The sequence below is a fragment of the Psammomys obesus genome, unplaced genomic scaffold (assembly GCF_907164565.1).
Source record: "Psammomys obesus unplaced genomic scaffold, mPsaObe1.curated_primary_1811, whole genome shotgun sequence".
Taxonomy (NCBI): Eukaryota; Metazoa; Chordata; class Mammalia; order Rodentia; family Muridae; genus Psammomys; species Psammomys obesus.
This window is the reverse complement of record NW_026596091.1, coordinates 5,753,399-5,767,503: the sequence shown is the minus strand read 5'-3', so window position 1 is coordinate 5,767,503 and position 14,105 is coordinate 5,753,399. Positions and strand designations below refer to the sequence as shown.

The 14,105-nt window shown below is 43.4% G+C and overlaps 1 protein-coding gene across 2 annotated transcripts in view; it reads left to right on the top strand.

The window, feature by feature from the left end:
- Positions 1–14,105, top strand: part of Utp20 (UTP20 small subunit processome component) — an 88,630-nt gene that overhangs the window by 69,335 nt on the left and 5,190 nt on the right. For both annotated transcript variants that reach the window (XM_055627826.1, XM_055627825.1), the window contains exons 44-57: positions 11–109; positions 756–923; positions 2,934–3,100; positions 4,031–4,172; positions 4,982–5,098; positions 6,919–7,089; positions 7,237–7,368; positions 8,085–8,195; positions 10,107–10,186; positions 10,556–10,625; positions 10,726–10,908; positions 11,583–11,714; positions 12,138–12,270; positions 13,554–13,741. In XM_055627826.1, coding sequence (XP_055483801.1) covers positions 11–109; positions 756–923; positions 2,934–3,100; positions 4,031–4,172; positions 4,982–5,098; positions 6,919–7,089; positions 7,237–7,368; positions 8,085–8,195; positions 10,107–10,186; positions 10,556–10,625; positions 10,726–10,908; positions 11,583–11,714; positions 12,138–12,270; positions 13,554–13,741 — 1,893 coding nt within the window. The remainder of the gene's footprint in view (positions 1–10; positions 110–755; positions 924–2,933; positions 3,101–4,030; positions 4,173–4,981; positions 5,099–6,918; positions 7,090–7,236; positions 7,369–8,084; positions 8,196–10,106; positions 10,187–10,555; positions 10,626–10,725; positions 10,909–11,582; positions 11,715–12,137; positions 12,271–13,553; positions 13,742–14,105) is intronic.

The window sequence follows — 14,105 nt, the reverse complement described above, 5'->3', positions numbered from 1 at the left end:
CTCATCTTAGGTCCACGTGCTCACTTTCACCGTTTACACATTGCTGCAAAGCCTCACCAGCAAGCTGCAAGTTGGGGATTTAGACTCTTGTCTACATATAATGACTGAGGTAAGATTTACAGAATGCAATTCTGCTCTGCCTAAGTAGGCAATGGCCATTTTAGATAAAATAAAATAAAAATAGATTATAAAAATGAAAAAAGTGTAGGGTCTCACTCAGTGGTGGTGGGCACTTAGTATATAAAAGACCCCTGGATTTAGTCCCCAGCACATGCACAAACACACATATGCACACACACACACATACACACAAGGAATTTGCTATCTCTATGATTTAAATTAGTAGAAGTTGGAAAAGCTACAGCTTCATTACAATGGGCTTTCTGTCATTGCTAAAATTAGATAATTTAAATGACTTGGGAGGTAGGATTAGGAATAGAATGAGCTTGACACATAACCTTTTCACTTATTTTTAGAATGTGGATTCTAATTTTGGAGTCTGGATTTCAAAATTTGTGTTCATTTCAATAGTTAAGTTGCAGATATGAAGACGTATGGATCTTAGCATGTTGCTCTGTGTTTTGGTTTTGGCATTTCTGGACTGGTTTCTAAAGTGCATTGAGAATGTGTGGAAATCTGTCAGAAGTTCCCCTCATCAATTCAGTTCAGTCTGACTTACTTTAATTCCCGTCACAGACTTCCCTTGGCACACCTTGCTTATTGCTCATCTCTGCCATTTGCCCTTTCTTTCAAAGATTTTTAACCATGAATTGTTTGGTGCACTTGCTGAAGAAAAGGAAGTAAAGCAGATTCTGTCCAAAGTTATGGAGGCACGAAGGAGCAAGAGTTACGATTCTTATGAAATCCTTGGCAAGTTTGTTGGAAAAGCGCAGGTTACAAAACTTATTCTTCCATTAAAAGAGGTAAGGACTTGTGTGAGATTCAGGAGTACCCAACATTCCAGTAACTCTCAGTGCCTTAAAGAGTCTCGCAGGGTGAATGCTGTCCATGGTCAGCTGTGGTTGCCTTTTGTGCTAAAGGAACAGACAAGTACCTTATGGATGCTAGCTGCAGTCTTCACTTGGGCGCTATGATGAGGGAATCCTGGTCTCTGATACAGACAAGATGTGACATGAAAGGCAGTAAGAGTTGGAGTGTGAATGACATTTACCTCTGCTTCTTTAGACTTAGCTCCCATATTGCCAAGCAGAAGAATGAACTAGGGGCTAGGTAAATACTCAGTGGTTAAGGGCACTGGTTGCTCTTCCAGAGGACCCAGGTTCAATTCCCAGCACCCATGTGGCGTCTCACACCCTCTACAACTCTACTTCCAAGGTATCTGACACCACCTCTGGACTCTTGAGGAACACACAAGCATGCACACAGGCAAAACATTCACACACATAAAATAAAGATAAATAAAAATGTTGTAAACACTGTTACAGGTAGAAAGTTGAGGCTTTCAGGGGGCTAGAAAGGAACATGGTTAAAGACACTCTGAATTTGGTTCTAGACCACTCTGATTAAAAGCTGACATACTTTCTGCTGTTTATTTTGCCCAGAGAGAACAGTGACTCTAATTTACCCACGCTGTCTTACTGTTTTCCATGTCCATTTAAGTGATAACTGTTCAATTTATTACAGCTTTATGTTCTAAAACTAAAAGTGCTGTCTAGTGTAACAAGTTAACTCTTATTTCCAAATGTCTTAGTGGTAAGTAAACCTGTACCCTAGAGCACACATAGTTTCATCAGTGCTGACTAAGAATGTTGGATGTATTTTGAGTTGGGAAGGGTCTCATATAATGAAGTGCTGAATATTTTGCTGAGGTTAATGGGTTAATGATGATCCCAAGTTCCTTTTGTGTTCTGTTGAGTTTGTCCTGAAGCCTGGCCATTGCAGCCCTTTTCACATGGTCTCTTTCTTCTTCCCCTCCCCCGCAAGACAAGGTATCTCTGTGTAGCCTGTCCTGGACTCACTTTGTAGACCAGGTGGGCCTCAAACTCACAGAGGTCTGCCTGTCTCTGCTGGGATTACAGGTGTGCGCCATCAAGCCTGGATCACGTGGTTTCTTTTAAATAGCAGCTGTGTATTTTATTGATTGGTGTGTGTTTGTGTATGTGTGTGGTATGTGCTCATGTGTGTGTGCATGCATGCATGAGCATATGCATACGTGTGCCTACCAGCCACCCCCATCAGTGCACTTTGCAGATGAAGGTAGTCATAGGAACAGAGGAACCCAGCACCACAGAAACTGCTAGCCGTGGTTGCCTCTAACATTGAGGCTGCTGAAAAACATCGAAGCTCTCTCCTTAAAGGGAACATGAGATTTTATACTCGTTATTATTCTGAAGCCAAATATGAATGACTATAACATGAATTCATGCTGCCCTAAATACCATGTTTCAAAGTGGTAACAAAGTAATGAAGTTTTTATAGTAGCAGAAGAAACAAAGTCATACAAGGCGTTTTTAAAACACTGGGTAGGTCAGTTACAGTAAAGCAGAGAGTATCTTCAGTAGTCCCATGATGTTATCTGAAGACATTCTTAGCCTTTGGCTTGCTGGAAGCTGGAGGTCTGTTCGAAAGGTTTCCAAGATCCACAGGATGTTAGGTCAGACACGGGTGTGCGGTAAAAGGCCACTTACGGGGCTAATGATAACCTGGGATGATTTGGGTCTGGACCTGGCACATGCCAGCTGTCCACAGTCACTGGGGACTTAGTCAACCTTGTAGACTGTTTCTTCTGGGAACTTCGGTTCTCAGGTTCACAGTAACTTTTACTTTATATGTCACGTCCATCTGAAGATGTGGTACTACACATTTTTTAATTAGAAAAAAGAGCACACTAGCTAGCAAATATGCACAAGAGACATAGCAAATGAAAGCATGGCCCTGTCCACCAGCATGCCGTTCTGTGTTTGCCAATTTAGATACTACAAAACACCACGAGTTTAAAGCTTGCCCGGAAAGTCCACGAAACCTTACGCCGAATTATAGCAGGGTTGATTGTGAATCCAGACTTGACGGCAGACTCTATTCTACTGCTCAGTTACGGCTTGGTCAGTGAGAATTTGCCGCTGCTAACAGAAAAGGAAAAGTAAGTTCTGGGGGGAACTTTAGGCTAAACCATCATCTTGCAAGCTGCCCTTTCTGGAGAGCCCTTCAGTCATCATCTCTTATGTGTGTTAATTTAATAACCTGATGCAGTACAAAACAAAATGAAGCTGAGCACCTCAGCAGATGTCTGTAATCCCAGTGCTCAGGAAGCAGAGGCAGGAGAATTGTGAGTTTGCTGCCAGCCTAGGTTACAGAACAAAATCCTTCTTAGCTTTGTACAGTTTGGGCTGAGAACTCTCCTCGTGCTCATTTTAATATAAGATTGAATTTTTTTTTTTCCTGTGTAATGGTGCATCCCTTTAGTACCAGCACTTGGGAAGCAGAGGCAGGGGATCTCTGTGAATTCAAGTCCAGCCTGGGCTACATCCAATGACTTCCAGGACAGCCAAGCTACACAGTGGGACTCTTTCTCAGAAAATAAAAAAAATAAAATAATCTAGAAAGATTGTTTTTCTCATCGTGAGGTGGCTATGAATGACAGCAGCCAGTTCTTTTCATACCATTCTCTGGTATGATATTTACTGAATGGAAGGGTAGATTTGAGATACATTCCTATTGTTCTGATGAAAGCAGGTGCGTAGGACTTACGTCATCTGAAAACTACCTCATGCGCATTCTTTGGATTTTGCTCTGTGCTCTGAAAAGAGACGTGTTGGCAGTTATTTTCAGATTGCAGCCCCAGGGAGTGCCCTCTTGCTTTCCATCTTCATTCAGATGCATGCCCTAGTGTTACCTCTGGTACTAGGACTTCCCATGACCCAGGTCAGCGGCACCATCATCTGCAGGGAGTAGGGAGACAAAGGAGCCGCTGAGCCTGATCATCAGTGCTGCTCATACCACCATGAGGCCACAGAAGCATCTCCAAAGTGATGACAGTGCTTTCTTTTTCTCCATTGTAAATGATTGACAGGAAGCCAGCAGCCCCTGAGCCTGATGCTCGACTGCCACCCCAGAGCTGCCTTCTGCTCCCTGCAACTCCGGTTCGAGGTGGGCCAAAAGCTGTCACGAGCAAGAAGACCAACATGCACATATTCATTGAATCTGGGCTTCGGGTAAGAATTTTTCTTAAGACTTGTTTTCTGTTCCGCCATCTGCAGAATCTCGGGTGTCACTCACCTCTGCAAATGTACCACAAGTTACTTACTTGTGGTACAACTTAATTGCTTAAGGGTGCATTTGTTAAGTTAATATTTGCCTTTACCAATGCTTCCCATACTATGCACCCCTGGCTGGCCTGAATCTCTGTGTAGACCAGGCTGGCCTCAGATTTGTAACAATTCACTTTCCTCTGCTTTTTGGGTGCTGGAATTACAAGCTGGCACCACCACTCTTGGCCTCTTCTTTGATGATATAGTTGTCTCAGAGTTACTGTTTTGACCTAATATTTATTAGAATTTCACTGTATTTTTCTTTTAAGGTGATGAGAGTTTCAAAAATCTAGTCATTTTTAGTTCTTGTGGCTTTTTTTTTTTTCCTGGTCTTTTTGCACCACAAGGCTCCAGGCTCCTACATACATTGCAGAGAGCCTAGCTTCCTTCAGCTCTACAGTCACTCTCTGAGTCTGTCTCTAGCTAAGAGCCCTCAGTATAGGTACCAGGTCTGTCTGATCATTGCTATGCACTGTGCATGGAGCCAGTGCCTGGAATCCCAGTAGATTTTGGTGAATACCATCTCAGCCTCAGGCCAAGTTCCCACAAGCTTGGCTTTCTGAGAGTCACGTCTTAGATTTTTTCATTTTCTTTTATTGTTTTGAATAGAAACATTTTGAAATGTCATACTCATCTCTTCAAGTCACCTCCTTTACCTTATTCACCGGTTATTATGGAGAAGTGATGTAAAATATCTTCTTCAACCCTTTTAGCTGCTGCACCTGAGTCTGAAGACCTCCAAGATCAAGTCTTCTAGTGAGCATGTGCTGGAAATGCTGGACCCTTTTGTGTCTCTCCTCATTAACTGCCTGGGAGCCAGGGATGTGAAGGTGAGTATTGGTCCATGTTGGATATTCCATTACTTCACAAAGGCTACACTGTGTGGAATACTGAAACTTACCTCAGGAACTTATTTTTGCTCCTTTGTGAAGGGATTCTGACACAAACCATCACTGTCCACTTCATTGAAAATAACTTGGAGGGGATTGGGGAGGTGGGAGTGTGGTACGGGGAGGAGCCACTGGGGAGAAGGCTCAGCAAAAAAGTTCATACTGTGTGATCATCAGGACTGGAGCCAGCACCACACACAAAGACCCATTTGTTGAGATGATCTTTAACATCTGTGAAAAGTCCTAGTATGTTACCTAATTTCATTCTCAGAAACACCTTCAGTGATGTCGCCAGTGATTCTCATCTTCATCATGGTCCCCATTGTCGTCATCCTAATGACTTCATCTCCAACCCTGCCAGCCCCTGAGGCAGATTTTTTCTTCCTACAGACTTATTTTATTTTTATGTGTATATGTGTCTGCGCATGTGCATCTCTGTGCCCAGGGAAGCCAGAAGGGCATTGGGTCCCCTGAAATCCTGGAGTTACAGGCATTTGTGAGCTGTTTGATATGGGTGCAAGTATATAAACTTGGGTCCTCTGGAGGAGCAGCAAGCTCTCCTGCCCCAAATGTTTTTTAAATGAACCTAGGACTCAGTACACACTAGACAAGTGCTGTGCCCCTGGCTGTGTCCAGCCCAAGGCAGATTTTCATGAGGAAGCTAGGACTGGTCCTTAACTGGGTGGTGAACCTCTCAGACCCTAGAACTGTCATCTCCTACTTCACATGTTACCTGCTTCACAGATGAAGGTGCTGGAAGGCTGGATACAGCTCCAGTCATGGGCCATTACTTAGAAAGCTCAGACTTCAGCCAGGTCTGTCAGATGACCAGGCTCTTTATATTTTCTTGTAATCCAGCCCTGTGGGGATGCCACTGTGCTTGAGGGAGTGGGGTGGGGCCAGCAGAACTGTCTGGCCCTGCGAACTTGGACTCTGTGTAATCTGTGTATCAGCACAGTTTCACTGTCCTTGTACACAGTACATGACTATAGGAAATGCTACTTTTCTTAGGCCTAATTTTGAGCTACTTGTCTCTTCTTGACACAGAAGTTACATGCATATTTATTTTTGGGTTTTTGAAACAGACTCTTATCTTTGTAGCCCAGGCTGGCCTCAAACTCAAGAGTGCCATGCCTTGGCCTCTCTACTGCTGGGATGACAGGCATGAGCCACTGTGCCTGACTGTCTTTGTATTTATAATGCCCAGTGGTTTATTAGGAATATAGATCAGTGGCAAAACATAGATCTAGCATGTGAAGGGCCCTGGATTTGATCCTAGGACTTCAGAAAAGGTGGTGGTGGCAGTGGCAGCCGTGCTAGAGTGCTTTGTATATAGAACACAAACTAAGATCCCAGAGATCCACCTTAGTAATGACCAGCTACATTGAAATGCCATTCCAAAAATTTAAAAGTGATTTTAAATTAACTGTTTAAAAAAAAAGTCCTGAAATTGTCCAGTCTATCAAATTCTTAAGAACATGATCCGTGAGCACCTTTTGTTTTGACTTGTGATCTGCCTTCATGTGCTGTGATAGGGAGCCATTTCTCCTACAGCAAGAAATCAGTGTGGCTCAGCTGTAACTCCCCTCTTCACGTAGACATATAAAATAATCTAAGGAACTTTTTTTTTTTTTAAGGAAATGAAAAACTTATACTTGAGTAGTTCTCCCAAAGTAGGCTGAACATAGTCTGTTAGCTATTCCTCCCAACCACTTGCCTGCCTGCATCCTGAGTCATAGCTTTGCATTCTGTCTTCTCAGGTGATCACGGGTGCTTTGCAGTGCCTGATCTGGGTCTTGCGGTTCCCCCTGCCTTCCATAGGAACCAAAGCACAAGAGCTGACCAAACAGCTTTTCCTCCTGCTGAAGAACTATGCAAGAATGGGGGCTGCCCGGGGCCAGAACTTCCACCTGGTAGTGAATTGTTTCAAGGTGAGAAAGAAACAGTTCCACTTAGACAGAGAGCCAAGATGATCTTGGGGTCAGAGTGGTCTCCTAGATTGTTGTTAAGGCCGTTTCAGTTCTTTAGAGCCTCGCTTTGGGGTAATTTGCTGCTAATGTCACTGTTACGACTTACAGTGCGTGACCATCGTTGTAAAGAAAGTCAAGTCTCACCAGATAACTGAGAAACAGCTTCAGGTTCTTCTGGCTTATGCTGAGGAAGACATTTATGATACTTCAAGACAAGCAACTGCGTTTGGTCTTTTGAAGGTATGATGTTGCCGAATGTTGGTTTCGATGTTTCCGCACTCACATCAGATCCTTAGAACAGTTGGAGCATCCTACTTTAACTTCTGAAATTAAATAAATGATGAAGGCTAATATGATTTTTGTGGTCAGATGTGCTAGTGCAGTATTTTTAAAGAACTATTTGTTTATGTGTATGGGTATTTTGTCTGCGTGTATATCTGCACACTAGAAGAGAACATTGGATCCCATGGGACCACAGTTATAAATGTTGGGAGCCACCATTGAACTTTATTAACCTCAGAACCATCTCTCCAGCCCCTATTACAAGATTTAAACATGAGGTCTGTAGTAACTTTCCCAGAGGGCTGGGGGATTGATCTTGATGTTAAAACTCTAGGGTGTCAAAGGCCCTAGGTTCAACTGTTAGCATTGTGTGTGTGTGTGTACATACATAGATACATGCATACATATACATGTACGTACATACTTCCCACGCCCAAGGAGCTCCGGTCAAATTTAGGTGCTCTGCCTTACCATATTGAAGGGTCTTTTGTTGTTCTTAATTTGATGATCTATTACATAATACGAAGTTTTCCATTTTAATCCTTTTAAGGTTGTACTTTCTCTTTTGGTTATTTTCATTGTGCTTGAACACTGCCTGTGACCACTTTAACACCATGCCTACTTATTTCCATCTGGGCATGAAATTTTGTATGTCTTTTTTCTTTATATTTTAGGCTATTTTATCAAGAAAATTATTGGTCCCAGAAATTGATGATATCATGCGGAAAGTATCCAAATTGGCAATTTCTGCACAAAATGAACCAGCCAGGGTCCAGTGCAGACAGGTGCGTGGAGAGAACCTATTTCTGTAGTAAATGCTGGGGCTTTTGTAGTTAGAGAGGTACCCTCTGACTCAGTTCTGAAGACTGCTTTGTGTATAGGGTTGCTGTGTTCTGAGACTTAGGCTACTAGGGCAGGAGGACAGGAAGGCCTTCCTGATAATTGACAAGAAAGATGAAATTTGAAGAAGCTTAAGGCATGACCCTTCAGGTGAAGGAACAGTGGATGCACTCAGTAACCTTTGGGGTGAGCAAGAGCTGAGCTTACTTCAGAGCAAAGCACAGGTGGCTAGGCAGGACCTTGTGGTCTGGTTAAAGATGGAGGGCTTTGAGGCTAGTGAGAGAGCTCAGCCGGGAAAGGTGCGGCTGTCAAGCCTGGTGACTTGTATTCCATCCCCAGAAACTAACATGGAAAACAACTCCTGTGTGTTATCCTCTGACCTCCACACACATACTATGACACGAAACACAGATAGATGATTGATAGATAGATAGATAGATAGATAGATAGATAGATAGATAGATAGGTGGATAGATGGATAGATGGATATTGATTGATGATAGAGATAAAAATTTTAATGTAGGGCTTTGTACTAAAAGTAGTAAGCAGTCACTGTAATCCTTAGACAGAGGAGCAACGTGATTACATTTGCTTATACATCTTTGCATCTCTAATCCTAAGAGTACACATATCATAACCATGAGGTGGATAGTGGAGTTGCAGTTTTGTATGGGTTTAGGCAGCTGAGGAGGTCAGGCAGAAGAGAGGAAGTGAATCCCTAGAAGCTGGAAATTGTTGCCCACAGAATGGAGGTAGCTTCTGTTAAGCATTAACATACGGCCAGGACTTCACATACATGATCCCTGGTCCATTTTGACTTGTGAGCTGCCCTCATTTGCATATAGGGAGTCAGTTCTTCTACACCGGAAATAGGATGTTGTGCTTCCTACATAGTAATTCCAAGGTGGGCTATACACAGTGTGTTATTTGTTCAGCTCGGTCACTGTGCCACCCACACAGTCTCATGTAGCAGCCAGCATCTCTGGTATAGCAGTAGGGAAAAAAGCAGCCTCTGGCTTCATTCTCAGTGTGTATTAACTAAGGCTGAATACTGGAGATTAAAAATGAAGCCTAGCAGACTATATGCCTCAGCATCAAAAGTGTTTGCTGCCAACCCTGATGATCTGAATTTGATCCCTGGGACCCATGTGGTAGGAGGAAAGAGCTCCCACAAGTTGTCTTCCTGTCTCCATGCATATGCAGACACACATACACATATTAAATAGGAGCCAGGTGGTGGCGGCACACACCTTTAATCACAGCACTGGGAGGCAGAAGAAGGTGGGTCTCTGTGAGTTCAAGGCCAGCCTGGTCTACAAAGTGAGTCCAAGATAGACAGGGCTACAGAGAAACCCTTTCTCAAAAACAACAACAACAAAAAGCACTAAGCAAGGATTACCGGTACAGGGTATGCAGGTGGTATTTATTAAGTGCAGTATTTTTTGCTGTAGTGTTAATTGATTATATCCAAAGGAAGACAGAAGGTGGAACCAGCTTAGTCACCATGCCACCTGTCAGAGAAGCTGTGGAATTCAGGCTTTCGTTTGGAGCTTTAACCCTGTAGTGATAGGCAGGACATGCCTTGGAGCCAGACCTTAATAAGTGACATGGCGACAGGAAGGGACTTAACTCTAGGCTTAGTAGACTGGTTAATCTGGGTTTAGCTAGAAAACCTGACCTTTTCAGTTTATCCCTCCTGTGAGTCCCAGACAGCACCTTAGTGGAGGGCCTCCTGGAGAAGTAGCTCAGTGAGACTAGCAAGCCCGAGCCCTGCCTCATGAGGAAGCAAGAAGGGAGGCACAGTTTCCTGCCTGGACAGACAGAGCCACATACTCAGCTGTGTGCTTTGTTCTTAGGTTTTCCTGAAATACATCCTTGACTATCCCCTCGGTGAGAAATTGAGACCAAACTTGGAATTCATGCTCGCTCAGCTGAAGTAAGCACAACCTTGAAGGATATGGGGGCAGGGGGCCAGTTTCTTCCTTGATCTTGTGGTGACTGCCTTAAAAGGGCAGCCTGAGCATGGTACCGACTTCACTGTGGCTACTGCGCTGTTGCTCTTGGCTTCCCTGGCGCCTCTGTAAGTTGCTTTTCACCCAGTCTGATCAGAGTCTACTTAGGAGAATGTTAGAAGCCCAATAGGATTACATCCAAAACTTCATGGCAGCTGGATGGATACATGCAATCATTGATATTATGGGAGTGGACTAGTTTCCAGTCTTTGAAGAAATAGGTTGACAAACTGATACATTTTAATTTTATAATAATCACAAGCTACTGAGACTATCTAATGTTCTTGCCCTAGTTATGAACATGAAACTGGAAGAGAATCCACCTTGGAAATGATCGCCTATCTTTTTGACTCCTTCCCTCAGGTACTGTATGGCCATGGGCGCTGAGAGCCCTGCCTCTGCGTTGTCATTCGTCCATAGCGGTTCCATTATGGGTGTTCTCACTGGGGCCTGTTTCCCGTAGGGACTCCTCCATGACCACTGCGGGCTGTTCTTCATCCCTCTTTGCCTGATGATGGCCAACGATGACTCTGCCATGTGCAAAAGGATGGCATCCATGGCAATCAAATCCTTACTCAGCAAGGTCAGCCTTGAGAAGAGAGACTGGCTGTTTGGTGTGGTTACCTCCTGGTTTGAAGCAAAGAAGGTTAGTGTTGCTTTTGGTTATAGATGTGTTTTAGCTTTGGTACATAATTTCTATCAGAGTGCATGCTAGACATACTGTTGAAACAGCATATCCCAGATAGCCTCGTTGGTATGTGATTATGCAAATAATATGTTCTTAAAGCTGCACAGACTATGAAAGCTATAGACAGTCAAGTGTTTGCGCATGTAGTCATGTTAACAGAACTCTGCTATGTGAAGGCCTGACATTTCTGCTTCTAGTTTTCCTTATTCTTCCCACTTAATGCTGTCACCGTCACCGCTGGTCCATCTTTTATTGAGTTCAGCTAGGACTTCATTTCTTTTCTATTTTGAAAATTAAAGTTCATCCACACTTGGTTTGGCTGACTCTCCAGCCCCTGTGGCCCCACCCGACTTGATTCTTTCTATCCCATAGCTCTCCATTTTGCTCTTAGGTTTATTATCTTCCTCTCCCTCTCCCTTCACCTCTTTTTTCCTCTCTCATGGTCCCTTTTCTAGTTTCCTGTCATCCATCCATCCCCACTCCCGAGTAGATACACAGAATGCAGAGCTAGGATACTCAGAAGGGGTTAGCCGGTGGTGTTTATTCTTTTTATTTCTGGTGCCGACCATACCTACCTTCTTTCTGTAATCCTACTGTGTTGTGATTTTCTTTTCTTTTCTTATTTTTGGTAGCGATTAAACAGGCAGCTAGCTGCCCTGACCTGTGGCTTGTTTGTGGAAAGTGAAGGAGTTGATTTTGAAAGAAGACTTGGAACTCTTCTTCCTGTGATCGAAAAGGAAATTGATCCTGAAAGCTTTAAAGATGTAAGTAATTTGCTACGTACTAAAACTTGGGGGGAAAACACTCAGGTTGAGTTGGTATATATTGAAACATGCCACTTTTATTAGTGAAAGCAAGAATGCAGTACAGCTGAAGCTTTTTTTAATGGGGCCTTATGGTGAAGGGAATATTTCAGTGACAGTGCTTACCCAGAATGCCCAAGCCCCGCCACTCCCCAGCACCTCCAAAACAAGCAAGGGGCAGCCTGTCATAATGATGCCCATAATCCCAAGGGGCAGCCTGTCGTGGTGATGCACAACCATAATCCCAAACACTTAGGAGCCTGAAGCAGGGGAGTTTGGTGACAGCTTGGTATGCAGTGAGGCACTGTCTCAGAAAGTAAGTGGGGGTGAAAGTAAGCTGTCTTCCATGGTATGTTAACTGGTGTGTGTTCGCCATGTGTTCAGATCATAGAGGAAATGGAAGAAAAGGCTGCAGATCGCCTGCTATTTGGTTTTCTCACACTGATAAGTAAACTCATCAAGGAATGTAATTTTATTCACTTTACCAAGCCCTCGGAGACTTTGGATAAAATCTGGAGTAAGTATTTAATTGAACAGCATAGTAGTTGTGATAGAATTATTGAAAGTACTTGAAATTTGTACTTTTGAAAAAAGTACTACAGAAAGTAAATTTATTTATAAGTCATAAGGAAAAAACATAAAGGACCCTGTCAGATTACATTGAAACATTTCGGGGGCGGGGACTGTATTTCTTTGATACTAATACATTTCATCTGTGAAGCAAAGGTTATTAGTTGGGGGTAAATTTTTGAAAAGGGAAACGTTTCAGAAGTGTGCTGCTGTGTGATGATTTCCTTCACACACACCCGCCAGCTCTTCCTCCTCCTTCCCTTTCCTTCATGTCTCCCCAGCTTTGCTACAGTGCGACCTACACTGAAGAATTGTGTTTGGGGGACCTGTTGATAAAAAGGAGTAGAGGGAGGGAAAGGGGGGGCTGAAATAAAAATAACTAATGAAAACTTTTTAGAAAAGAGTTATCTCCTGTATTTATGGTTTACAGCGCGGTTTGAGATACACACACACAGTCTGTATTTCCATCAGTCTTCTTAGGGAGTGGGTGTCTTAAACAGTGGCTCATTTCCCCAGCAGCGTTGCTGTCCTGCTGTACTCAGCCAGCACTTGACTACAGCTCAGTAGATGCTCTTGTCAGTAGTCACGTAAGCTCACCCACATTTACTCCCTTTCCACCGAGGACATTAAATTACTTTGTTTACTATATATAACTCTAAGTAATGGGTATAACCCCAGAATTTTAGTGTAACATATAAGTTTAGCTTAGTTGTCACATGGATAATACATAGAATGCTGTGGTTAAATAATTGTCACATTAGACTTGTCACTTCACTTGCCAAGTGCCGTGATGCACTTGTGTCCGTCCTGTTGCTGAAACACTGTATGTACTGGGTGAGCTCGGCCTGGGGCGTTTCTTTCCTCATCTGTAAGATGACACTGCAGCTCTGCTACACAATTGTGATTGTAAAGGGCATTGCCGTGGCACAATGTCCTGTTAACAGAATCTTTTCTCCCGATTCTGAAACTAGCTCATGTAGCACCAGCTCATAGGGAACTATGGGGCTTTAATGTATTTCGTCAGCATCATTTACCAGACAGTTAGTTACGTAACTGTTTCCTCTCTACCTCTTCTCCCTGGCTTCTGTGGCCTGGAAAGCAGGGACAATTGTTTTTCTTTGGTTCTTCAGTACAAGCCCATAAGAGAAGCTCTGTAGATACCTACACTCATATTGACCTCCAGAGAATAAGCAAAGTGTGAGGTGTCTGAGGATGCGTTTAATCTTTCAGGTCACGTGCACTCTCACCTCAGACACCCTCACAGCTGGGTGTGGCTCACGGCAGCCCAGATTGTTGGGCTGCTCTTCGCCTCTTGCCAACCGGAAGAGCTCGTTCAGAAATGGAAAGGCAAAAAGACCAAAAAGAAGCCCTCAGACCCTGTCGCAGTCAGGTTCCTCACAAGTGCCCTTGACCAGAAGGTACCATTTTCCTTTTATGTTTTAAGGACAGAATCTCAATATATACCCTTGGCTAGCCTAAAATCAAGCTGACCTGAAACTTGTGTTCTTCTGCCTCAGCCTCCCTAGCCCTAGGAGTTGTGTTTTTCCATGCTTGATTTGGGTTTTGTTGTTACTGCTTGTATGTTTTTAAGCTACAGTTTCTCTAAAACCTTTTTCTTCCCTTCTGAACTGAGTGAAACGTTTGCTGTCATTTATGTGATTGCCTTGGGGCTGGGCCTGGGTTGGAAAAACTAGCCAATGACTTGCTGCACACGTAATCACTAGGAGCTTTGCTTTGCTTTGCTTTGCTTTGCTTTGCTTTGCTTTGCTTTGCTTTGCTTTG